The sequence below is a fragment of the Mirounga leonina genome, unplaced genomic scaffold (genome assembly GCF_011800145.1).
Source record: "Mirounga leonina isolate KUSES-001 unplaced genomic scaffold, KU_Mleo_1.0 Mir_173, whole genome shotgun sequence".
NCBI lineage: Eukaryota > Metazoa > Chordata > Mammalia > Carnivora > Phocidae > Mirounga > Mirounga leonina.
Genome location: NW_023270447.1, coordinates 75134817 through 75161691, shown reverse-complemented (window position 1 = coordinate 75161691; position 26875 = coordinate 75134817). Strand labels below are relative to the sequence as shown.

General features: G+C 53.6%; 1 protein-coding gene across 5 annotated transcripts in view; it reads left to right on the top strand.

The window, feature by feature from the left end:
* MAN1C1 (mannosidase alpha class 1C member 1) overlaps positions 1-19873 on the top strand; it is a 146977-nt gene extending 127104 nt beyond the window's left edge. For 2 of the 5 annotated variants that reach the window (XM_035019447.1, XM_035019445.1), the window contains exons 8-12: positions 1123-1238; positions 6677-6896; positions 9851-10023; positions 11232-11347; positions 17161-17659. In XM_035019447.1, coding sequence (XP_034875338.1) covers positions 1123-1238; positions 6677-6896; positions 9851-10023; positions 11232-11347; positions 17161-17290 — 755 coding nt within the window. In that variant the 3' untranslated portion in view covers positions 17291-17659. Of the gene's footprint in view, positions 1-1122; positions 1239-6676; positions 6897-9850; positions 10024-11231; positions 11348-12335; positions 14538-17160; positions 17660-19498 lie in introns of those variants that run through there. The other 3 variants (XM_035019449.1, XM_035019446.1, XM_035019450.1) reach the window with 2 other exon arrangements.
* Positions 19874-26875: the final 7002 nt, after the last annotated feature.

The window sequence follows — 26875 nt, the reverse complement described above, 5'->3', positions numbered from 1 at the left end:
CCACCCAGTTTTCCCATTTGGGAAAGGGATTGGCAATGCCTACCTTGCAGGATTCTTGGGAGGTTGTTCTAGATAGTACAGTAAAGCTCCTGGCCCACAGTGGACCCTGGAGAAATGGTAGCTTTTGATGGATTCTCTGTTTCTTTCTCTCATCCCCCCACCTACTTTCCCTCCCTTCTCTTCCTATCCCCACTTTCTCCAGAGGAGCTGGAAATACCCTCCGCACCAACCCTACCCCGCCTTAATCTGCCCCCATTTTCCTTCCTCTCTCTGTCTCTCTACTTAAGTGCATCTTAACAGGGAACTGAAGTTGCTCTTTGTTATATCTATTAAATGCCTTTGTGTTTCCCTGTTGTTAATTTTTAAAGCATGTGAGTGAAGTGTTTTCCATGTCTTTCTTCTCTGGTTAAGTGATCCTGGTTGACCTGTCTTTCTCCAGGGATAGCACTGGGTGGAGTCACTCAGTCCTGTCCATGGGCAACTCCAGGCAGATGCCACCAGGGCAAAGACGGGCTCCTCAGACCCAATTCTTCCCGACCCCTTCTCCTTGGAAACTCCATTTATCCTAGTCTGCTCAACGGAAGCTCGGTTTTTCCAAGTGGCTCTGTATTCTGACTAAATTAAGCCTCCTGTTCCTCCTTTCCGTGGCCTTTTATGAACCTGCCCAGCATTAATTACCATGTTTGTCACTGGGTAATAAAAATCTCTGAACTCCCTGCCACCAGATTATCTTTTTAAAGAAATGCAACTCAAAAAAAAAGAAAAAAAAGAAAGAAATGCAACTCATTTACAGTTAATAACCAGAGGCCCTGCCATCCTTGGCCTGCTAAAGCGACATGATTTATACACCCGGGTGAGTCGTGCACTCGTGCGCCAGGTGATCGTGCTCAGGATGGCCCTGGGTTCCCCGAGTCTCAGCCTGGGGCTTCCTTTCTGCCCCCGTTCCTGCAGGGCTCAGAGGCTGCTGGTTAAAGGCTTGCTCCCCCCTCCCCCGCACATGGCCCTGGGGGGGCCACTGAGGCTGGTGGACGAGACTTGCTGCCTGGGTGCATTCCCTTGGGGAGGCCTGCCCGACAGCCTCAGCAATTGGAGATAATGCTTCTGTCCTCTCTCTCCTCACAGACCACGTCTCGGTTGGAGGCCTCGGGGACAGTTTTTATGAATATTTGATCAAATCCTGGTTGATGTCGGCCAAGACAGATGTGGAGGCTAAAGATATGTACTATGAAGCCTTGGAGGTAAGACTTTAGTTGGTCATTCACCACCAGCTCTGGCACTGACCCCTGAGTGCCGGGGCCTTCCTTGCCCACCCCTCCTCCATGGCGAGCTGGCTGGAAGAACAAGAGAGTCTCCCTCCCAGCCATGTGCTTTGCACACACAGCTTGTGACTGTACTCAAATGCCTTGAAATTAGGGCCATGTTAGCATCCTCGTTTTACAGATGCAAAACCCATGCTCATGGAGGTAAAGCCATTTGTCCGAGGTCTCACAGGAAGCGGCAGTCAGTCTGATTCGGAAATCATGGTGTCTGGGCTTCCGTGAATGTGTCAGAGCCCAGAACACAGCCAGACACTGGCCTGGGAGCCCCCAGATGAGGCTGCCAAAGCAAGATCCTCAGCCATCTCCCTGCAGAACCAAGGGTGATGTAATTAGCATGTGCAAGCAGGGAGGGGCCTCCCTCAGTGGAGCATCCAGTTCTGCTCCTTCTCTTTACGTGGATGGAAACCAAGGCCCAGAGAGGGGAAGTCACTTGCTCAAAGCCACACAGTACAGAGCTGGCGGAGCTGGAGCTAGAGCCAGATCTGAGCCCGTCCCAGTGTTCCCCCCACTGTCCCTCACCACTGCTGGTCGGTCTGCAGGGTGTGAATTCTCAACAAGGGATAATAGGCTGAGATGAGTCTCTCCAAAGAGAGGGAGACTTTAGGATGGAAGAGGACGGTGGTTAGCTTGAGCTATTTGCAAGGGGGTTATGGAATCCCATCAGCCCATCACTAGATACTTCTGAGCCCAGCTAAGGAAAAGGCACTGGGTAGGCTCCAGGCCTTAGTTTCCCCTTAAAGTAAGTTGAGCAGCTTGGATCTACTCTGCCACCACCTTGGTCTGAGGTCTTGTGTCCCCTAAAGTAGAACTCTTGCTCCTGTCCCCTTTGGAGTCGGTTCTCCCTCCACACAGCAGCCAGAAGCACTGGAAATTCATGTCCCTACCTCATTGGCTCCTCATTTGCACTTGGAAGAAGCTAGACTCCTCCCCTTTGCCCACCTGATCTAGACCTACCAATCACCTTGAACTCTTTCCCCTTTACTCCCAGCTCTGGTCCCCAGCCTTCCTCAGGCACACCAGACTCATTCCCACCTTGGGGCTTTGTACTTGCTGTCCTTTCTACGTGGAATAGCATTCAAATGGCTGGGCCCCATTTATTGGTCAAGTCAAATGCCACTGGAAACTGGCCTTTCACAGCCTCTCTCTGTCATATACACCAGACTTATTCTCTTCTTTGCCTTCATCAGCATCGAAAATTACCCCATGCATATGTTTGTTTACTTGTTCATTGTCTGTCTTCCCCAAGTAGAACGTGAGCTCTCTGGGAGCAAGGATCTTGTCTAGTCATTCACCCTGTCTGCCTCACTCCTAAAACAGTGCCCAATACATAGGAGGTGTACAATAGCTATTTTGTGAACAGATGAACACACAATTGCTGAAGGGATGGGTCGGTGGATGGATGGATGCATGCATAGATGGATGGATGAGTGGATGGTAGATCAGTGGTGGAAGGATTGATGGGTGCACAGATGGGTTGGTGGAAGGATGGATGGATAGATAGATGGATGGATGGGCAGATGGACGGATGGGTGGGTGGGTGGATGTGTGGGTGGAAGGATGGATTGGTAGGTAGGTAGAGGATAGATGGGTGGATAGGTGGATAGGCAGGTGGAAAGGTGGATAGGTGGGTAGATATGGTGGATGGATGAGTATGAACTGTTGAATAGATGGATGAATGAGCTCTAACTACCCCCTGATTGCATGAATCTGGCCGGGAATGGTAGTGCTTAAAGGAAGCCTATTGAAACAGGCCTCCACAGTCATGGACCTTTTAACCTGTGGGCTTGGTGATGAGTTTTCCCTGCCCAGGTCCCCAGCACCAAGACCTTGGTCATGAAGCCATTACTGGGACTCCAGTCCCATCTCTGTCTGCGTCTCGGCCCCAGCTTCAGCTTCGGCTGAGCTCAGACCACAGCCTATGTCTGCTGTCAGGGGATCAGTGTTCAGCCTACACGGACTGTGCTGCCTGCAAAGGCCTTTCTGCCCTTTCCTCCATTCCTTGCGGGGTAAACATGAAGTTAGCAAGCAGCCTGGTTCCCTGCCCTCAGGGCACACTGTGGTTGAGGCTTCAAGGGAAGAAATGGCCATGAATTATTTAAGCAAACTGGGAGCTTTATGGAAAGCACTTGATTGAACAGGAGAGAACTTGGCTTTGCTCCCCTCATTTGATATCCCCAGTGAATAGCCTGGAGTATGTCTGACCCTGGGTAAAGACTGGCCTCTGGCAAGTTTGGGGCTTTGAAGAATATTCTGGTAATTCTCAACCTTGTCCACACATTAAAAATCACTGGGGGAGCTGTAAAATCCCATTGCTCAGGCTGCACCCTGACAAGGCTACATCAGAACCTCTGGACCAGGGCCCAGGAAACAGTCTGGAAAGCTGCCCTGGGGGGGGGGGGGGGGGGGCGGTGAGACCACCGTCCAGCTGCGGTGAGTGGGGATGATTTAGGCCCACGGGGCACACCCCTGAAGGTCACAGGGGAAGGGGCAAAAAGAAGAACGGGGAGAGCAAGTGTCACGGTGGCATCTTCCAGGCAGGTGCCCTGACTGCCTTGTCTTATTTAGCCCCATCTTACAGATGAGAAACTGAGGTCACACGGCAGCCAGTGTCAAAGTCAGGGTGCAAACACAGATCCGACTGACTCCAGATCCAGTGCTCCTGCCAACCACAAAGGAGCCTGGCTTGCCCAAAATCCCTCTGGGGAGTGGGGCAGGTGGGGTCCCCTCCAAGAGGCAAAGGAAGCCAGAGTCTTTGAATAACCTCATGGCCATCCCAGGAATTATTCCCATGTTACAGATGAGGAGAGGGAGTCTTCAGAAAAGGGAAATAATTTGCCCAGAATCGCCCAAGGCTCACATTGCAGAGCTGGGATTCAAGCCCTGGTCTCTGTATTCCCCCTCAGCTCTGCTCGTCTCCTGGATGATTTAAACCTAACTGGTCGGTTCCCAGCCTGTGCTGTCTTGTGCTTTGCTTAGAGTTTTAGAAAGCCTTATTTTTAATCTTCGCACCTATCTGCTTGTCTCAGCTGTGTCCTCACAGAGAGACTGGTCTGTCATTTCCTCTTTACCACGATTACTTAGCTTGGGGTTAGCCCCAAATGGAAATAACCCATGGGAGCCAGTCTTGAAGGGGCAGTTTCTGGGCTGTCATACGAGGCTTCATGGGATCTCCCCAGGATGTCTGTGTTCTACCCCAAGTGTCCACAACGGATGACTAAACCAGATTTCTGCACCCTGGACTAGCCTACCACCCCTCCTCCCCACCTGCGTGGACCCGGTTCTGCCCAGGAGCGGGGGCCCACGCAGAGCAGACCCAGCCCAGGAGTGGGCGGCTCCCCAGGCCCCTCAGTGCTCCGCCCCCCATGGCACGAGTGTTCTCGCACGTCACATCATCAGAGCTTCCCCACCTGCTACTCAGTGAGGGTCCTGCAGCCAGCCCACCAGCCGGGACCTTGCAGGAGGGGGAAGAGGAACAAAGATCCAAGAGCGAATGTTGTTCGAGCACCTTCTGTATGCCTGCCCTGGCTGGAGAGTGGGGGTGGTGCTTCTGCTGTCAGGCGGCACTCAGAGTCCTGGGAGAGAGACAGGGTTGCCACAGAACACACAAGAAGGATGCACAAGGTGGGGACAGCACCAGGTAGAAAGGCAACGGGAGGCGAGTACCCGGGCAGCAGTGGCCTGGAACGGGGTGCACGGTGGAGCATGCGCAAAGGCAAGCTGGGGCGGTGCAGCCGAGGCCGAGCGTGCGTGTTTCTTTCCAAAATGCTGATCACAAATCGTAATTCCCGCGTGTGTTTGATTTTGTTGGAAATCTCTATTAACAGGTGAGCTCCCCGAGGCAGGGTCCGGGCTGTGTGTCTTCGGGGGCTTCATCCCCTGCCCCGAGCCCCCGCTCATGGAAAACTCGAACACTCGATGGGAGGAGAGGGGTGTGACTGGAAAGAGGCTGGGTCTGGGGACAGACTGGAGCGGAACTGTGGTAGCCAACGTGCCCTGAGGATGCTGCGCCAGCAAGGATGCTGAGCTGTGCACACACAGCCCGTTGATCCTCACAGCCCTGTGAGGTGGTTCATGCTCGTACCCCCATTTCATGCATTTACTTGGCAATCAAGGCACAGAGAGCCCATAGAACCCGCCCAATGTCACACAGCTTGGAACTGACAGAGGTGGGATTTGAACCCGAGGAATCTGCTCCTGGGAGCCATGTCTCTGGCATCACGTTAAACTGGTCTGTTATTTACGGAGAGCGGAGGTCCAGGACCAGCCCTGGAGAATAGATTGGAGGGACAAGAATGCAGGAAGAGGTCTGGCCAGGGCCCCAGAGGCCCGGCCCTGGACCAGGAGCCACAGGCACTGCCATCACCTCTGTCTCCAGGGCTCCTGGGGACTAACGGCGGGGGGGGGGGGGGGGGGGGGGGGGGGCACCGTGGCCTGACACCTGTCTCCCCCAACTTCCTTGGAGTCTTTACCAGCAATATCATCTCCCATGGAAGCTGGGGATGGGGGGCTCTCAAAGCCCCTTGCTACTAGAAGGAGCCGCCGTCAGGTAGTAGAAGATGCCCAGTTTGGGCATGGGGGGTCCCTGTCAAAATCTCAGCATGGCTGGGTGACCTGGGATGAGCCACTCAACCCTTTTGTCTGTAGAGGGCATGTGCCTGGCTTGTTATGGGCATTAAATAAGAAGGTGTATGATAAGGGCTTGTAGAGAGCAGCTCTTAACTTTCTGTGGGTCCCTTTTGAGGACCAGGTAAAATATATGGACCCTCTTCCCATGGAAATGCACATACAGGAGAGTGTCACATAGAATTTGAGTGGCCTCTGGACCCCCTGGAGCCCATCCACAGGCCAGCTGGGCTCCAGGTTAAGATTCCCTAACAGAGGACATTGTGGAGGATGGATAAGATTTTACAAGATTTTTTTTAAATCTTTATACATAAAAGACATAAAAGCTTAAATAAGAGGGGCGCCTGGCTGGCTCAGTTGGGAGAGAATGTATCTCTCATTGATCTCAGGGTTGTGAGTTTGAGCCTCACATTGGGTGCAGAAATTACTTACAAATAAAATATATTTTTAAAAAGTCTAAATAAGAGACTCACTCCAGGGAGCTGCCTTGTGTCCAAGCCCCCAGCAGGCACCAGGCTTCAGTCAGGTGAGTGGCAGAACCTCCTACCGGCCCCATCAGGGACCACCACCAGCCGCCAGCGGAGGCCAAGGACCTCCTTTGCCTGGGATGGAGGGCTCAGCAGAGCTGTGTTCGCTGCTGTCTGCAAAATGTTCATTTTTCCATCCTCTCCCCCTCCCTTCTCTGTCCCCCTCCTATGCCCCTCCCCCCTGCCCAACTCCCACCTTGCTCCCAGGCAATAGAGACCTACTTGCTGAATGTCTCTCCTGGGGGGCTGACCTACATTGCCGAGTGGCGAGGGGGGATTCTGGACCACAAGATGGGGCACCTGGCCTGTTTCTCTGGGGGCATGATCGCCCTCGGCGCTGAGGATGCCAAGGAAGAAAAGAGGGCCCACTACCGAGAGCTCGCAGCCCAGATCACCAAGACGTGCCACGAATCATACGCCCGCTCAGGTAACCCTGCAAGGGGAAGGGGCAGCAGGAGAGACTGAGGCTAGATACCAGGAAGGACTAGAAAAACCAGCAGAGCGGCAGTGCGGGAAGGGAACACATGGTCTTAGGGCAGTCTCGCCTTGGAAGTTACGTAGAATTTGTATGAGGGATGTGCCGCCTACGCACTGAGACTGTACCCTTAGTTAAAAGGAAAATAGGGGTGATGTATCAAGCACCTGTGCTAAGTGTTCAACACTTGACCTTGCATCATTGCTGAACCTCACAACACAGATAAACTGAGACCCAGAGAGGACTTGGCCAAGGGCCCATGTGAGGGGCACAGAGCAGAGGGTCCTCCAGGCTTCCTGAGCCTAGCAGATCCCTTCTCCCCGAGCCCTTACCCCTGAGTGCACCTCTGCCTTTCCTCCCCAGCACCCCTCCATTTATGGGGTCTTACCACCTCTGGCACCACCCCGTTTACCACCGTCTTTGAACCAAGACCACCAGAAAGCTCGAGAGCTTCTTGACCATCCCCACCTAACACTCGTTGCAGAATTATCAAATGCTGGAGTCAGGAGTCACATTAGAGAACATGAGCCTTGTCTTACACGTGGGGAAACTAAGTCAGTCCAGAGCGGGGAAGTGACTTCACCAAAGTCACACTGCGCGTGAGTAGCTACGCCAGGGCTAGAACCCAGGTCTTGTGATGCCCAGCTCCTTCTTGTGTGCTGCCTCTCTAGACAGTGCCCCTCAGAAAGAGCCCTCCCCCCAGGGCCCTGAGAGGTGCCCACTGCTCTGAGTGTAATCCCAGTCTTGGAGGAAAGGACCTAAGGTTTGCCATAAACCTGGCTCAAGTGCCAGTCTGCCACTCGCCAGTGGGATGGCCTCTGTTTTCTCATCGGTTCAATGGGAACAACAACACGGGTCTCCCGGGATGAGATAGAGGGTCCCATAGAAAGCACATTGCCGGCCGTCCTCAGCCCCAGCACAGAAGGCATGTGTTAGCTTGAAAGGTGTCTGTGACCCCTCCAGCCGAGTCCAGGTCTCCCGGAGCTGTTTCCATGAAGCCAGCAATTCACAAGGGGTCCTTACAACGGGTCTGCGATTCCCCTCAAAGAGCCAGAGCCATAAACAGATAGGAAATCCCAGGAATAATAAAAAGCTCACTATTTGTCTGGGACAATCAACCCAGACCATAAAAGACATCCACTTAATAGAGCATGCGGTTCCAGCCAGCCCACCTGTCCACGGACAGCCACGGCGGCCGCTCGTGCCCCCACCCCATCAGCAGCTTGGGCAAAACGGCTGTTTGCTGGCAGCCAGGAGGACTGCAAGCATCTGAGAACTCGAGGGGGCCAGGGTCTGGCTAATGGCACCCAGCACGGCCCTTCTGTGAAGCCCTCCATGGAAGAGTAGAATGTCCTGCAAAGCTCCAGTCGTCTCTTGAGGAAAAACAACCCAGGGCCTCTCAGGGTCCTGACCTGATGGGAAGAAGGAAGGCACACTTAGGACCAGAGCCCGGCACTTGACTGACTCAGACAGGGTGTGCAGGCGCCGAAGGGTGGAGGAGCTGACCCCTCTGGCCTAAACTCGGGGCCTAGAGTCTCAGACCCAGGAGGGAAAGAGAGAGAGTACAGTCCAGGGAAAGGGCATCAGACAGATCCAGGGTCACATCCCAGCTCAGTCACAGCTTGCTGTGTTACCTTGGACAAATTACTTAGCCTTTCTGATCCTCAGCTTCCATATGCCTGAGAGAGGGACACTAACATCTACCTTAGCAAAAAAACAGGAAACAAAAACAAACAACATTTGTTAAGGATCAAAGTAAACGTAAATAAAGCACCCAGCACAGCCCTTGAAATCAGAAGTAGTGGCTGTAGCAGTGGTTATAATTATGGTCCTCCAGCAAATAGGAATGGCACCAAATTGTCCAAAAACAAACAAACCAAACTGACAAAAACAAAACTCGGGGAGCCTGGATGGCTCAGTCGGTTAAGTGTCTGCCTTTGGCTCAGGTCAGGATTGAGCCCCACGTCGTCCAGCGGGGAGCCTGCTTCTCCCCCTGCCCGGTCTCTCTTTCTCTATCTCTCTCTCTTCCCCCCCCCCCCCGCTCTCTCTCACACGTACTCTCTCTCAAATAAATAAATAAATAATAACCTTTAAAGAAAAACAAAAAAAACCCTCAGACCTCATCAGGCCCTCTTTATCTAGCTGCCTCTGCCTGAGTATGTGCCTTCTGGGCAGCTTTCCCCCCATCTCCACCCCAGCAGCGTCCCAGCCTGTCAGCTCTGGAAGGCTGGTTCTGGGAGGTGCGAAAAGCAGTTCCCTAAGAAAGGGGTCCGTGGAGAAGCATCACCGCATATCAGCATGTTAAAGGATCTGATAAGTCTCGCAGACAGGAGGCAATTTCATTTTCTTTTTTTAAGATTTTATTTATTTGCGAGAGAGAGAATGAGAGACAGAGAACATGAGAGGAAGGAGGGTCAGAGGGAGAAGCAGACTCCCCGCCAAGCAGGGAGCCCGATGCAGGACTCCATCCCAGGACTCCAGGATCATGACCTGAGCCAAAGGCAGTCGCCCAACCAACTGAGCCACCCAGGCGCCCGAGGCAATTTCATTTTATTTGACCCACTCTTCCCCAAATGTCTTTTAAACCTGAAATTCTTTCTTGGCTGGTTAACATCTTGCAGAGTTTATGTCTCAAAACACAGTTGGGGAACATCGCCCACACCTTTTTCTCCCCAGATTGCTGGATAGTTCATCTGGACTCTCAGATTCTAAGACTGCAAAACGCTCGAGGCCTCAAGGCTCTTGCTTTGGCCTGCCTAGGCCAAGAGGGAAGCCGGGCATTTGCCAGCCTCGGCCTGCGCCAGTCACCTGCCAGTGCTTCCGGCCACTGAGTGCGCTCCTGGGGCAGCTGGGTCCTGAAAAGCGGGGGAGGTCTGACCCAGCCCTCTGGTTGGTTCTCCCCACAGATACCAAACTGGGGCCCGAGGCCTTCTGGTTTAACTCTGGCAGAGAGGCCGTGGCCACACAGCTGAGCGAGAGCTACTACATCCTGCGGCCCGAGGTGGTGGAGAGTTACATGTACTTGTGGCGACAGACCCACGACCCCGTGTACAGGGAGTGGGGCTGGGAGGTGGTGACGGTGAGTGCGCGGGGCGGGGGCCCTGAGAATTCAGTCCGCCTCCAAAGCGCCCTAGCTCAGGCCTGGGGAGGAAGGTCACAGCAGGCTGACATCTGGCTAAGGGTTCAAGTGCAAAGGGTCAAGGAGTGGTTGCAGAGCCAAGAGTGCCCGGCTGGGCCAAAGCAGGCCGGGAACTTGTGAAGAGGGTTCTGGGCGCCCACAGCCTTTGGGGCTAGTAAACTCAGAGGGCTAAAGGCAGGGCACGAGCCAGAGGGGCCCAGAGCACATGCGGTCACTGCTTTCTGACCCCAAGCCAGAGAAGATGGCTTTAGATTTCTCCTCTCAAACAGAAAAAAAATCTGCCAGGCCGGCGGATCACCTCCCTCCTCTGCCCAAAGCCAGCCCAGCCCTGGGTGGCCCCCACCTGTCTCTGGGCTCTGCTCCCCGCCCCCCGCGTCTCCTCCACTAGCCTGCTTGTTCCCAGCCACCCAGCAGGAAACCTCCTGGCCCTCTGTGGGGTAGGTGTCAAAGGCAGGTATGGAGAGTCCAGAAGGATGTCTCTTGAGGGATGCTAAAGCTCCTTTGTCCGCCCCGCTTCCCAGCTTCCCCTAGGGCCCCCTGCTCTCAGAGCCATAGACTGTCCTGGGGAAAAGAACCTCACCCACACTCAGGCAGGGCACAGGCCCGCTCAGGTTCACATACATGGTTCATTGGCCAGAATCCCCCTGCTCCCCTGAAGCCCCTGGTTCTTGATCAGTGAAAGCCAAGAGTTTCGTGCTCCTGGGCCCAGCTCCCAGGTCCCTCAGTGTGTAAAAATGGCATTTATATACAAAAGGCAGACAGCACTTGGCCCTCTTGCCTCTGGACGAGGGACCGTGTCTCCACAGGGACTCCGTGGGGTGTGCTAAGTCTAGTCTCCAAATCCCAGCCCTCCACTGCCTTCCTCTGTCCACCGCTGTGGGTGAGTCTGTCAGATCAGCCTTGTTCCCTAAAGGGCCAAAAGAACATCCCCTAAGTTCAGACCAGGAGAAGAGCTTCAGCCAGCAGCCTGCTGGGACGAAGTTCTCGGCCCCGGGGGCAGGGCGGCTGAGCCCTGAGACAAGAATTTGGCTTTCTGCTTCCACAAATGCCAAGTGGTCCGGGGCCTGCCTGTTCACAACCTGGGCAGGCACGAGTCTTGGGGGGGGTCTCTCTTCTCCCCAGACCAAAGCTACCCCGCTTTTCTTCAGGCCTTGGAGAAATACTGTCGAACAGAAGCTGGTTTCTCCGGGATCCAAGATGTGTACAGTAGCATCCCCAACCACGACAACAAGCAGCAGACTTTCTTTCTAGCGGAGACACTAAAGTGAGTTGGGGCTTGGCCGGTGTTCTTTCCAGAGGGACTGGGACTTTCTTAGGAATGGAGGGAGGAGGAGGGCGAGGCGTGGGGTCAGCAGTCCCTCCCTTCACCGACAGTCAGGTTCTGCCATCACAGGGAGCCCACGAGGGGTGGGGGGCCTGGGGTCCCCAGGGTTACATCCCCAGGGTGCCACTCGGGCCAGGCCAGTTTCTCCCCTCAGGGAAAGACCAGACAGCACCCCACCTCCAAGTACTAGTGGTGTGCTAATTTAGCTTCTGTAACCTGTCTCCTAGGGTCCCTTGGTTCTCTGAAACCATGTCCTCTTCTATAAAATGGCAGGAATGATAGTGACGATGGTCACTGCTGTTGATCTTCCCTCGACGGTTTTGCCACTGCACTGTTCCCTCGCTTTCTTGGGGTAGAAGTCAGCCACCCTGTTTCCTTGCTATTCACCAAAGCCGTCCCCCTGTGCTTAACCCTTTACAGTGGGTTGGAATGGTCTGTTCTTTGGCTTGGGAAGCTGGAGTTCTGGAGTCACAACTCCCTGTTCATTTTAGTGCCCTAACATCTGCTGGAGTCTAGAGTCTCCTGGGGGGCACATCAGGGAGCAGCCCAAGAGTTTGGACGGGTGCAGTACTCAGGACACCGTGAAAAGAAAGAAGAATCTAGGCCATAAGGGGGCCTGGCCGGCCTCTCCTACAGGTGGCAAAAGTACCTGAGTGAAGCCCGATGGGTAGGAAGCAACAGAGGGAGGGCAGGGGCAGAGCCAGCCTTAAACCAGGTCTGACTGCCCCAAATCTCAGTGCTGTCCTCAGCATCCCCAGCTCCTTCCCTGGGACCAGTGCTGCAAGTGGCCTTGGGATCTCAAACCTCCCTGCACCCTTAGCCACAGGCCCGTGTTGCAGAGGCCTCCGAGATGGGTTGCCAGCGGTCCCCGGTTCCCCAGAGCCCTGACCGGCTGTGTCATGCTTCCCTCCCCGCCCCGGGGGCACAGGTATCTCTATCTTCTGTTCTCTGAAGATGACATGCTCTCCCTGGAAGACTGGGTGTTCAACACAGAGGCCCACCCCCTCCCGGTGAACCACTCCGACAGCTCCAGCAGGGCTGGGGGCCGACTCTGACCCGTCTCCCTGCCGCGCCCGGGACCCCGGAGGGGTGCCTTCCCTTTTCAGGATTTGGAACTGTCCTCAAAGGGATTGGGAACGTAGGACCCATTCCAGGCAGACCCAGGGCAGATGTGTCGGACAAGCAACTTCTTTTCCTCTGTGAGGAGACAGGACTTGGAGACGCAGCGATGTCACCCCAGGCCCGGACTTTCCTTTCTATGGAGAATTTCTATGAAACCCACTCACTTGCCATTCCAGGGCCCAGTGAATGGAGGTTTGCATATTGTCTCCATGCCTTTGATTCACTTCCTCTCATTTGGGGAGTTTTCTGTTCATTTGTTTTGCTTGATTTTGCCTTTTCTCTGCAGTTGTGTTTTATCACAAATTATAAATATCGTTTCAAAATCATGTGCTTTCGAAAGCAGCATCATCTTGATACACTAAACCTTAAAATGTTTGCACACAGAAACCTTGACCCCATTTTCTATATTTTAAATGCCTTTTGCCCAACATTTACTATACGTTCAACTACGTGGCATTTACCTTATACTTTGAGGAGGCGTTCCCTTTTGATTTGGGCCTAAGTGTTAACGAATCACTAGTGCCATTTTCATTATTGTAATGGAAAAATCTGTAAGCCTACAATAAAACAGTTTATTGAATAAGAAATACGATTGGGTTCATTACACATCAGTGATTCCTGGGAAAACCGTGGCAATGTTATCACCCAAAAAAATAATCAACCAGCAGTTGATTTAACGTTAAGTTTAGACTCCAACTTCTATTGCCTTCCCTTAAATTGGTCTGGCAAATTCAGGAAGGGTGAAGCCAATCCTTTAAATGGAGGCGCATATTTATACTTAAGTCAAGGCTTGGAAGAGGCCCAGAGAGGGCCAGCAGCTTGCCTGTGGTCATGAAGCCAGGTAGAGGCAGAGGTGAGCCCAGTCCCTACAGTTTGCTCATGACCCCGTGTCCATCTGTTCGCGTTCAGCAGATGCGTGCTGAGTGCCCGCAGGAGACCAGACACTGGGCTAGATGCCAGGGACACAGCCGGGAGTGAAACAGTCACAGGCCCTGCCCTCAGGGAGCGTACAGCCAAGTGGGGGAAAGATAGACCATAAAGTAAAGGGACAGATAAGTAACATGAGTGCGAACCATACGAAGTGCCACAGAGGAGATGTGGGGCCGAGACGCTAGTGGCCAGGGCTGATATGAGGGCGTCAGGGAGAGCCTCTCTGAGCAGAAGACTTTCAAGCTGAGGCCTAGAAGATAAGAAGGAGCAGTGGGAGGAGTATCCCACAAACCCACTCTCCCCCCACCCACCCAGGGGCCCAAAACCTTGAGGCCATTATGCAGAGCAAGGTGTTCAGGCAGCTCTTCCCACAGCTGACCACACAGGGTAATTCTGAGCCTTCCCGCATGCTCAGCCACTTCAGTTTGGCTGTTAAGAACTTGAGTAGTCCCTGAGGTATTGGAGCCTAGGCCAAGTGACCTGGCTTTACGTCCCCGCAGTGGGACCCCAGCTAGGTCACCTCACCCCTCAGGCCACTCTTCCATCAAACAGAGGGAGGAACCTCCACCTCCCAACGTTGCTGTGAGAATAAGCAGGATCCCCTGGTGCCCTGACAGTGCGGGAATGCTTCTTCCTTATTCTGGAGACATAGATGCTTCCAGCATCTTCTTAAGCAGTGGTCAGAGCTATGGGTGAGTCGTCCCCATGGCAGGAACCCTGGTGTTTGGTGAGTAAGTCCCTGCTTGAACCCAGGAAATCACTTCACTCTTGACAGGCTCTGGAGACCTGTCTGTGCCCATTTAAAAAACAAAACAAAACAGAAAAACCCACTGTACAAGCATTGTGGAAAGGGTGAGGAATATCTTTATGCTAAGCAGAAAGAAAAACCATCCACCATTCTACTCTCCAGAATAAATACTGTTATATTTTCTTCCAGATCTTTTTCTATGAATGTACAGAATATATTTTGCAAACATGGTGTCATACTATGCGTCCTGTTTTACTGTAATCTGCTTTTGCTCTTAACTATATATTGTGAAGATCTTTCCATGTCAACAAATACACATTTATCACTGTACCTGGTTGTGGAGTGTTCCATTGTGTGCTGTATCATGCTTTCTGGACCTAAGCCCCTATTTCTGGGCATTTGGGTTTGTGACAGTTTGGGCTCTCAGTTACGAATAATAGAAAACAACTCTGTCTTAAGCAAAAAAAAAAAAAAAAAAAAAAGGAAGGAAGGAAGGAAGAAAAAAAAGAACATATTGAAATGCCTTGCAGTGACTCATGGGATCTCAGGAGAGTGAACAGTCAGACCAAAAGAAGGACTAGGAAGAGGATGTGGCCAGGAATCCAAGCTGCAAGAACCAAGGGGGCAGTCTCCCCAGTACCCCCATCGGGACAGGTGACTTCAAACCTTTCCAGAGCCCACGGTCTCCCTTCAAAGAAGCGGGCTTCCCACTGGCCTAGCCTGGGTCACGTGCTCCCAGCAGGTGGAAGGTGGGGCATCTTGACTGACAGACCCACCAGGACCCCGTGCAATGCCCCACAGGCTGGTCCCCGGAGAAGAAAACGAGGTTTGCTACCAAAATAATGAAGCCACGCGCTGGTGAAGGCAAAACAACAGGCCTGTTCGCAGGTTCTGCTTTGATTCTTTTCAGTATTATAAAGAGAGTTATGAAAGCATCCTTGACCATTCTCCTCTCCCCTCTCGTTCAGCTCCTCAGAGTCAACTCGGGGAATGTCTCTCCGTTGCAAAGCCACTTGGCAGTTCCCCAAGGCCCCGGGCTCCCCCGCTGGGCCCATGTTGCTGTGCCCCCCTCTCCTGCCACCAGGCTTCTGTCTTCTGCATTATCACTGGGGGCAAGTTGTAAAAGTGAACATTTCAAAATTCGTCCTCCAGGAGGGCCCTTGCAGGTGGAGAAATATCATCCTTTTGGCAAAGTTAACTCCATTCCAGGGATAAAAATAAGTAAGACCCAAGGTAGGCTGAGAGGAGAGAGAAATTAAGGGATGAGTCATCCTCTGGGAAGGAGGAGCCACAGAATCCCGGTTCTGGAACCAGTCCTGGCAACAGACCCTCCTTCCCCCACCAAGGGTCAGCATGCTGCCAGTCTCTTTTGAAGTCTCGTCGGATGGAACCCCCTTTTGCACCTGTTTTCTTCACGGAGGGGCGTGATGCTGGTTCCTGCCCACAAAGCTTTATTAGCACCTGGCTCCAGGCACTGAGGCCTGCCGAGCACCACACCCCTGAGAAGCAGGACAGAGTCCTTCTCCAGATGCTTCCTTTTAAACGACTGCGTTTGTTTAGATGCTTTGTACATCACATTGTGTCCTTGGCAATTTGCAAAGTTCAAAAACCCAATGCACTGGAAAGAAAAGCAAAAACAGAATATCTGATTTAAAGGCAACATCCTTGAGACCCACGATGTGAATCTCAGTTCTGCCTCCTTTGCTTTGGGGAGGGGATCTCTTCGAGGTTTGCGAAGGTGCTGGAGATGGGGAAGGGCCAGCTCGTCCCAGCTACCCCACTGGGGCTCTGTCCTTGGAAATATGCTCGTTGATTATGTGGCACAGAGATGCTCAGCCCTCTGTGACTAAAGCTTAATCACACGCTAATGGGGGTGCTAATGCTATTTTTTTATATCTAAAAATATCTGTTTGGTTCTCTATATTTGGAACAATATTTTGATCTTGCTCCTCCTGTCTCTTAAGACAGAGCTTTTCAAACTTGAATGTGCACCTGAATCACCTGGGGATCTTGTTAAAATGCAGATTCATATTCAGCGGATCAGGCGCGGAGCGTGAGCTACTGTGCTTCTAACAAGCTCCCAGGAGATGCTGATGCTGCCGGGCCTCAGACCACACTGAAGAGCAAGGCCTCGGCTAATGCCCACTCCTTTGGTTTCTGCTCTTTATTTGCATCCATGGAGGGGCGACTGTGTGGCGCAGTCGGTTAAGCTTCTGACTCTTGGTTTCAGCTCAGGTCCTGACCTCAGGGTGGTGAGATCGAGCCCTGTGTCAGGCTCACGCTCAGCATGGAGTCTGGTGGAGATTCTCTCCCTCTCCCTCTGCCCCTCCTGCTCGTGCTCTCTCTCTCTCTCTCAAATAAATCTTAAAAAAAATTATTTGCATCCATGAAGTCATAACGTCCCCTGAGTGGAGGGGCTCAGCTGTTGGGATGGCATCTTGCTTTGATGGCAGAGGAAGCTGTCACCTGCATCCGCGGCTGCCCGCCCCTCCAACACAGTGTGGACCAGACAGGAGCAGGCTTGCTGGTGGCTTAGCACAATGCTGTCCAGTAGAACTTCCTGTGGTGATGGAAATACTCTATCTCTGTGCTGTCCAATAGGGTGGCCACAGGTGGATATTGAACACTTAAAATGTGGCAAGTGCAACTGAGGATCTAAATTTAAATTTTTATTTCATTTTAATTAAATTTAAATAGCCATATGTGGTCCCTGGGCGCCATTTTGGACAGTTCAGTCCTAGAACCTAGAAAGCCAGTCCTCTGCTCACTGACTCCCTGCCCCACTGGACCCTCCCCTACCTGCATCATTACAAAAATAATCTTAGCACAAAATACATTGTTTGGGGAGGTGAGGGTTCCCTTGGACATACCTGGTTATTTTTATACTCATTCCAGCCTCTCTTTTCCACAACAGCCTCTGGTTTTTGTTTTGTTTTGTCCTCACCCACTGTAGATCTGCAAATCTGCGTGCATTAGATCAAGTTGAAGATAAGAAAGGCAGAACCGGAGAGGGTGAGCACAGACTGACTGAAACCATGACCTGCCCTTTCCCTGGGCTGTGTGACCTTGGGCAAGCCCCTTAACCTCTCTGAGCCTCTGCCTGTCGCTGTGGAAAGGGAGGGTGATTTCAAGGGTTAATTGAGCTCCCCAGTGTAGTAACTCAATACATATAGTAATGATTGTTACTGCTACTATGTGAACGCTCTCTGTAAACTAGAAAACGCTGGTGTCAAAAATCCTTCTTTTTAAACAAAATGCTCTGAAACTTGGAGGAAACTACATCAACCAGGCCCAGGAGACAACCCAAAATCTCAAAGCGATAAATCTGAACATTTTCCGCTTTTCACATTGAGCAAGTATTTTGCTGTTAGCCCTGAATCTATGAAATTGGGAAACTGGGGTAAAGATCCAAGGGCTTCCAGGGGCTGGCCTGGTTGGTGGGGGGCAGGTGGGGCTCACGCAGGGGTGGGGCTTAAGGAAGATGCTGGGAGCTTGCCCAGAATCTAGCAGAGGCCCTCTGCTTGCAGGGGCGGTGAGGGGGGAGGGGGGGCTAGTGGGGGAGGTCCCGTTCATCTTTCCTCTTCAGGACATACCTGGTGAATCCTTCCTACAACTCTGGCAGGGAGGCACGGCAGGCAGAGATTTACAGAGCGGGAAACTGAGGCTTAGGTCAAACAGTTGTTCCTGGCCTCTGGGCAGATGCCCACAGTGGTTCCCCACCACACCCTTCCTCTCCCCTCCTCACGTAAATGACCCCAAATCTAGGGTGGCCCTCATCCTGCTCATGACATTTGCTTATGACAGTTTAGTTTTTAAACCTGTTGTTCCAGCACATTAATTAACAACGCCCCCTTTGCTCTCAAAAGTGTCCCAATTTGGACAACAAATTATGAGCCCTCCCTGGTATAAGTGTAAAGAATGGTAACTGAGATCTGTCTCCCAGAAGCCTTCAGTGTTTTAGAGAATGGTAAAACTCCACCCAGAAAAGCATGCAAATAGCCCAGAGATTCTTTCCTTTGGAAACCAATCTAGAATTGCCCATGTTCTCACATACCTCCATGCATTTCCATCCCTGCCCCTCGCCTGGACTGTCCTCTGCCCCCCAGGTATGCCTACTAAACTCCTCAAGGCTGCCCTCAATGTCACCTCCTCCAGGAAGCCTTCCCTGACCTCTCCCTACCCCTCCATTGAAACAGGCGCATGCACATGCATGCACGCCCACACCTCAACTTCCCTTTCCCAAGGCTTTGGATTTATTGGCCAACCTTGCAATCATCAGGGGTGTGACTGTCTCCCTGCCAGGAGACACCCAGACCCTCCTGCCCTGACCCTCAGGAGCCCCTTGCCACCAGTCACTATCCCCTTGGGAGTTCCCCTGAGACCTGGGGCGGGAGGTTCTGCTTTGGCCCACAGAATGATCCAGCATTGGGCAATCATTAGATCCGTGGTTCTCAGAGTATGGAAGCTGGGTCTGGGGCACCGGCAGCAACAGGAGCTTGTTAGAAATGCAAGTTCTCAGGCCCTGCCCCAGACCTTCACAGGTCATGGGGCTCATTGCCCAGGCCACCGTTCCAGAACCCTCCAGGCTTTGCCATTAACCATCTCTGCCGGGCAGTGGGCAAGGGCCGCAGCTGCAGCTTTGACAAGACAGACAAGGTCTCCGCCCCCGTGGGGCTTCCAGGCCAGTGGCAGGGTGGGGCCGGCGTGCAGACGGAGCTTGGTGCTTGGGAGGCCACAGGTAGGGGACATATGAGAGTGACAGGGGGGGCACTGGAGATGGGGAGCAGACCTGTGTGACACACCATTCCAGGCAGTGGGAACAGCGAGTGCAAAGGCTCAGAGGTAGGAAGTATGGGGGCACCCGAGGAGTGGGAAGGCAGCATCGAACGCAGGGCGCTGTGCGGTGGGTCGGAGCAGGTGGGATGGACCCGGCTCCATCCTGCAGGGCCTCGAGTCTGATTTTAATCTGCAGAGTCTGATTTTAATCTGAGCAGCAAGAAACCAGAAAGAGGTTAAAGCAGGGCCATGAGATGACCTACTTCGCATCTGTGCAAATTTCCTCTGACTTCTGAGGGGAGAGGCCTCCGATTCATCTCCCCCTTACCTGTGTCTCAGTGGAAACCCTTCTCTGCTTCCGAAGCAGGAGCTGCTGAGACTGGTCCCCCTGGGAGTACCGGGGAAGCAAGGGCCTCCTGCCCTGTGTTTCCATGGTGCTCTGGACTCTTCCCATCTGGAGCGCAACCGGAGACTTCAAGGCACCGCAGCCTCTCCTTTGACCTCTGTTCCTGCAGCTTCCACTCCCCTCTGTGGCCCCACTCCTGTCAAGCAGGTCCAGCTGCGCTTTTGAAAATTGAAGCTGCTTCCTCAGATGGCCCTTCTCCTCTGCCAGCCTGTGTGGAACCAAGGCTGTTTTCTGGCTCCGGGGCCTTCTCTTTTCTCTTTGGAATCTTCTGGATCTGGGGCAGGTATGATGCCAGTGAGTTCTGGGTCTCAAACACCATTTTCCATCTGCCTGCACCCCTTCCCCATGGGCAACTCGAACCAGGAGATGATCTTCCGTGGAGCATCCTGCACAGGCTTTGATCGACCTGTGTCCCCTGGTTGCACCTTACCCTTTGCTGTGTCTACCTGTGTCCCCTGGTTGCACCTTACCCTTTGCTGTGTCTACCTGTGTCCCCTGATTGCACCTTACCCTTTGCTGTGTCACCTTTCCGGCTTCACATGTTCTCCCAGCATGAGGCTCCCCACCTACAATTGCCATGTGGCCTTGGCACCTTCCCTGTCCCAAGCTCACCTGATCACCAAGGGGGCCACCCTGACTGCCGCCACCCACTGGGGCTTTAGGACCCTCCCTGTGGGGCCTGTCCGTGCTCCCTAGGGAAGACACCTGACCCGCTCTCTGATGTACTTACTGCCTCTCCGTCTGGGAAATCTCTCTGGGATCTCTCCCGCTGAAGACCAGACAGACGTGTCCAACCTTTTAATCCCACCTCGCCAGAGGCCAGGAGCTATCTGCCTCCTCCTCTCTCTTTCATCTTTGTCTCTACATCCTCGATCTTTCTCTTAAGGAAACCCTTCATCCCTCCAGCTCAATCACTGTGTCTTCCTTTATTTGACTTTTATGTTTCCATGGCTCCAGTGTTTTAAATTAGTCCCATTTTTCCTTGAGCCTTTATTTTTTAAATTTCTTTAAAGATTTTATTTATTTATTTGACAGAGAGAGAGCACAGGCAGGGGGAGCAGCAAAGAGGGAGGAGCAGGCTCCCCACTGAGCTGGGAGCCCGATGCAGGACTCGATCCCAGGACCCTGGGATCATGACCTGAGCAGAAGGCAGACGCTTAACTGACTGAGACACTTAGGTGCCCCTTCCTTGAGCCTTTAAATGAATCTTTTTTAAAAAGACTTTATTTATTCATTTGAGAGAGAGAGAAAGAGAGAGCACGCACAAGTGCAAGTGGGGGTGGGGCGGAGGGGGAGGAGGAGGGACAAGCAGACTCCTTACCCTCCTTGCTGAGCGGAGCCCCACGAGGGGTTCAATCCCACGACCCTGAGATCATGACCTGAGCCAAAATCCAGTGGTCGCTCAACAGACTGAGCCACCCAGGTGCTCCCAAATGAAACTTTTTTTAAAAGAACTTTTTTGGGGGGCACCTGGGTAGCTCAGTCGGTGGAACCTCCGACTCCTGGTTTCAGCTCAGGTCATGATCTCAGAGTTGTGGGATCGTGCCCCGAATCATGTTCTGCACTTAGTGTGGAGTCTGTTTGGGACTCTCTCTCCCTCTTTCTCTGCTCTTCCCCCCCACCGCCCCTTCTCTCTCTCAAATAAATAAATAAATCTTAAAAAAATAAATAAAAATAAAAGAACTTTATTTTGTTTAAGTAGGCTCCATGCTGGGCATGGAGTGGGCTCACCACTCTGAGATCAAGACCTGAGCCAAGATCAAGAGTCTGACGCCTAACCAACTGAGCCACCCAGGCGCCCCTTAAAAGAGCCTTTCCACTGAGGTATAGTGTAGACACAGTCACATGTGTAGAAGTCACTGATCTTAAGGGCACAGCTCCAGCAGTGTTCACCTGTGTACACATTCCGGTAGCCTCCCCTCGCATCAAGATAGAGAATATTCCCAGCATCCAGAGAGCTCCCTCCTGCTCTCTGCCAATACCCGCCATCCCTGGAGTGAACCCTGTGCTGACCTCTTCCGCCACGGACTGATTTCAGGCACATGGCCTTTGAATTCCCACTCAGTTTTCAGATCATAGACATTCCACTGAGTTTTCGGTCTCAAATTTATGAGACAACTTATAACTTATGTCCTATATACTCAGGGCTCTAACGCTTTTTTGTCTGGTCATCATAAAGCCCATCTACCCCTCTGTGGGTGCGGTGCACGAGTAAGCACCTCGGGGCACCCGGAGACACGGCCTTCCCGTGGTAGGGGGCCCGCTCTTCCCGGCTTGCCCAGAACTCGGCTGCTTTTCAAACTGAGCAGGCCCCAGCCTCAGCACCCCTCAGTGCTGGACAAACGGGAGCTTGATCACCCCAACCCCTATTCTCTCCTTGGCCCTGGGCACAGCTCAGAGCAGACGAGTTTGGGGCTGTTGACCCAGCACCATCTTCCCGGGCTCGACACTAACCATTGGGAGGCCCCCAAATGTCCAACTCATTTCTTGGGGCTTGCATGACACTCGCCGGTCTTTGCATTTGAGAGCCTCAGCCTCCAGTCCTGAATGAGCAACAGGATTGGAGGAAGGGTGTTTTTATAAGAGGGACAAATTCTTCTGGATTTGGCATTCACTGCTCAGCACTCCAAAAAACTCCAGCCAGGAAAACTCAGCGAGTACCCGCTCCAGCCCCGTGACGCTCCAGCCCGATGGCGCATCAGAGCCACTGGGCTTTCGAGCCGCTCCCAGGGCCCCTGCGGCCATGGCGCTGAGAAGAAAGCTGTCCACGTGCGGGCCTTTCCTGACCCCAGGAAATAAATCTCCCTGCCTGGACAGGATGAGAGAGCCTAGCCAAAGGCAGTCGTGACCCCCACAATTCATCTCTTTTCTGGCTAATCCTGGCATCAGCCCTGTGCCTGCGAATCCAACCAAAGCCCCTCAGCACTCAGGGGCACGGCCACATCTGTGGCCACGTACCAGCCGCCGAGGCCACGCAAACCAAAGGCCTCTTCTCTCTTCTTCAATGATCTCATTGAATCCTGTGGCTTTAGTGTCATTTATAGGCCGGTGACTCGAAAGTTTACGGTCCCCATAGCTCACAGCTGCAGACCCCTGCACATGCCCCCTCCCCAGCACTGCGCTCCACACGAGGCTCAGGGTCATGTCCACACGGCAGCCTGGGACTCTCAGGCTTTCCCACCTCGGGAAGGACACCACTGTCTACTGGACACGGGCTGCACGGCCCCCACCCCCAGCCCAGGGCCCCGATGCTTTGGGCTGATACTGAACCAGCCCCCCGCTCCCTCTGTCTACTCCTGCTCCCCTCAGTCTGTTCTCTACCCAGAAACCAGAAAGGTCTTAAAAACAAAAAACAAAAAACCTCAGCTTTATTGGGACATAATTTTTATGCCATAAAGTTCACCCATTTAAAGTATACAATTCATATTTTTGTAGTATATTCACAGATTTGTACAACCATCACCATAATCTCCTTTTAGAACATTTATACCCCAAAAAGAAGCTTTGTGCCCATTACCAGCCACTCCCTACCCCCACTCCCGTGCCAGGCAACCACGAATCTACATTCTGTCTCCGGATTGGTCTTTCTGGACCTGCCATACTAATGGAATCCTACAATACCCTACAGTCCTACAATTGTGTCTGGCTTCTTTGTTTCAGTGTGATGTTTTTGAGGTTTGTCCGTGTTGTAGTACGTAGTGGTGCTTTGTTCCGTCTTATTGCTCCCAAATCTCCGTTGTGCGGATCTGCCACATTTTGTTTATCTACTCATCAGAGGAGATGGAGGTTGTCTCCTTTTTGGCTATTAGAAAAGTCTGTCTAAAGACACATCAGGTAACTACACTGGAATTAAAATAAAAAGCTTAATTAAAAAAATAATAAAAACAAGTGACACGTCACTCCCCTCCTTAAAACCCTACAATGATTTCCATTGTATCCAACGACAGCTTGTTGCCTCGGCCTACAACGTCCGTGCGGCCCCGGCTCTCTCTCTAGCCCTTCCTGTTACTCCACACAGCCCGCCCTGCCTTCCACGCGTTTCCTGAACACACCAAGGCTGTTTCCTCCTCAGGGCCTCTGCACTGGCCCCTCAGCCTGGGATGCCCTCCCTTCGGCTCTCCCTTCTTTCCTTTCCTCCTGGGGAAGCTGCCTGCCCCCTGCCTGTCTCACCCCTTCACGGTTACCAGTATCCGAAGTGATCTTCTTTGCGTGTGTATCACCTCTCTCCCCCGCTAGAATATTTGGCTCCAAAAGAGGAAGTACCTCGTCTGTCTTCACTACTGTGTTCCAGGAGCCTAGACTAGTTCCGGGCACACAGTAGGGCCTGAGCTTGTCGAGAGGCCCCCGTGGTCCGCGCAGGTAAAGCCTCCCCTTTCCCAAGTGGCATTGTGATCCCAAATGCTGGTCCTGTGATTGGCCAGCAACATGTCAGGGGTTGGGTTCAGAGCAAATAACCCCTCTGCCCGTCCAGGTTCCTCGAGTTAGAGGAGAAGCACAAAACCCAGCGCCAGATGGCTTTCCTCCCCCTCGGACCCCAGCTCATTATCCTCCTAGAGCTGCAGTCGAAACCCTACTTTGATCTTCTCCCTGGAGAGCAGGGGCCCCTCCCCAGCAAGTCTGCCCCAGCGAAATAGCAAGCGGAAGAGAGGATGCTACTGGAGGGCAGGCAGGTGTGTGTGTGTGTGCGTGTGCGTGTGTGAGAGAGAGAGAGAGAGTGAGTGCGCACAAGCCAGAATATGAGGCAGTGATCCTGGCCCTGCCTCTTCTTCCAGTGGGCGGATGGAGCGCCCCGGGGTGTCTGCACCAATGCCCCCTGTGGACACAGCAGGGAGGGGAAGGACCGGAAGCCTCCGTGGCTGAATGTCCCCCTCTTCGGATGACTCTGTTGTCTTGAGGATAAAGTCCAAGCTTTTCACAAGTTGCTCGGAGCCCCAGCCTGTCTCTCCTGCCCCCCTCCCTTCACATTCCCCCCCCCCCCGCCCCGCTCAAATTCTCATCATGCCAGAGACATGCCATTGACGTTCATGCCGCCAGGCCTTTGCCTCTGCTCTTCCTGCCCCTGGAATGATCTTCCCCTGGTGCTCTGACTGGTGACCTCCTGAACTCAGGGCCTGGCTGGCCTTCCACTCTGTGAAGCCTCTTCTGGCCCCTCTTGACAGTCACGGGGACCCTCCTCTGCATACAGCCCTCTCTCAGATCACTTACCTCCAGGGAAGGTGGGAGTGGGGGTCATAGTACCCATTGACTTGTCTAGAAGAGCAGATTCCATTTGTCTTCTCTTGTGGATCCCCAATGCCCAGAACGAAGCATACAAGACCCTCCATAAACATGTGTTGAGCGGGTGTAAGAATGATTTCCCTGCTCACCTGGGAGCCCCTCAAGGACATAGCCAGCATGCCACGTACTTTGATGTAATTTCCACTTGCCGCTTCTCCCAAATACCACCCTTGCCCACTCAGGGCTCAGAGACAAGGTGCCAAAAGGCCCCTGCAGCGCCACTGCTGACAGAGCGACCCTCCTGGCCCAATCTCTCAAGGCCCAGCCTTGCCCAGGTCCTTGGTTTGGAGACAAGCCTCCTGGGAAGGGTGTCACTGGTGGGACACCTAGTCCAGCTGCATTGCCCAAGCCCAGAGCTGTCTTCCCAGAGCTGGGTCCCAACATGGATCCTCTTCCCAGAGGCTCACGGATCTAAGTCAAGTCTCGTAAACCCACCCCTCATCCAGCGCCCTCCCAATCCCAGCAGCCCGTCTCCCCGGCCCTGGGCCACGGAGATCAGTGGGGTGTCTGTGTCTTTAACAAGAACCAAGTGTAATACATAAAAGTATTCTGGCAAAGAAAACTTCCCTCATTTATTTTCCAGGGGCCTTGGCTCATCAATCTTCCCCTCCTAACCTGCTTTGTGCTCTGTTAGCTTTGCTTCCTGATAGAGCAAAATTTGGTTTTCTAATAGCATCTGTCATACGCAGGGTGTCCCCAAACATTAGCGGTAATGAGTTGGAAGTAGCACAGTTGGAAGCCTTCAGAAGCCAACAGCAGATGTCAGCCCCTCCGTGGGTCCCCCTGAGGCTTTGGGGCCAGAGCACTGGGTAAAAGCTAGGTCCAGAGCCCACAACTCTCGGTCCCTGGGAATCATTCATCCAAAAGACATTAGAGTGCCTACCACGTGTCAGGTCCTGTGTGGGCTCTGGGAAGATGGGGTCCTGCGCACAGGGTGCTGTCATGGCTGGTTATCCATGAAGGACAGAAGTGGTGGTAGAAGAAAGTCCTCACCCCCAATCATTCGGCTGGACCATCCCCCAGGAGGCGGCAGGCATGAGATGTGGACTCAGACCTGGGTGGGCAAACAATCCTCACCTCAGTGGGTTGCTTGAGAACAAGTAAGAGCATAACACACCCAACACCAAGTCCAGCACATAGTGGTCCCTCCAGCATCTGGGACCGGACAGGTGCACATGGACTGGGGTTGGCAGTGATGAAGGATGGTGCTGCTGCTTGCCCGGGGCCGGGGTTCTTTTCTAGAGGCTTGGGCGGTTTCTGCCCTCTCCTGGGAAAGACAGAGCCATCCCTGGGCTCCTGGAGACCTTAAAATCATGGAAGAGGGCCCCAGTGGAACCAAGGCTTCTGGAGACAGGAACCAAAAGTATTGGCAGATCCCAAAGTATTTCTTCAAACTCCACCCACCCCCATTCCCAGGTCCTCCTCCAGGCATGCCAAGAATTGCTCTCTAGAAAAATCGCTCCTGTGGTGGTGCCATGTCCAGCAGAGAAGAGGGAAGCTGGTAAGTCACAGTCCGGCCTTGCCCATGCCGAGGGGCTGCCAGTCCCACCAACCCGGGTATTTCTTCCGCGCCACAATCCACAGGGAGGGCCTCTTTTGACTCCCCCTTACAGGTGAGGACATTCTGGCCCCAGCAGGTGAGGTTTTCAGGGCCGCGGCACCTGCAGGTGGCCGCGTACAGGTCCCCCCCCCCCCCCCCCCCGCCGCCGCCCCGCGAACGTGCAGAAGTGGAAGTCTATGGACCCTGACGGGGATGGAGTAGGGGCAGGGCTTTCTTGGTAGGTCTCCATTCTTCAAGAGGACTGAAGACGGTTTAGAAAGCAGGTGGGATAAGGGGGGCGAGTGGGTGTTCCCCCTCGGGGCTCCCTCGCGTCTGCCAACAGAGGGGGACACGAAGCCTGGTGGCCCTGAGTCCCCCCCCCGACGAGCTTCCGAGGTGCGGACGCCCCCCGCCCCCGCCGCCTCCCAGGCCTCCGCCCGGCGGGACGGGACGCCCAGGCCCCGCTTTCATTTGGGGAGCCGAGGCGCAGGCCGCGCTGGGAGGCGGGCGGCAGGGAGTCCCCGGCGCCCCCGCACTGACTCGCTGGGCGCCCCCTGACGCCACCGAGCCCGCGCCCGCCCCTCGGCCCGCAGGCCGCCCCGCCCCCCGCCGCCGCGACTCCGCCGCCGCCGCCGCCGCCATGGGCCGGGCCCGGCCGGGTGAGCGCGG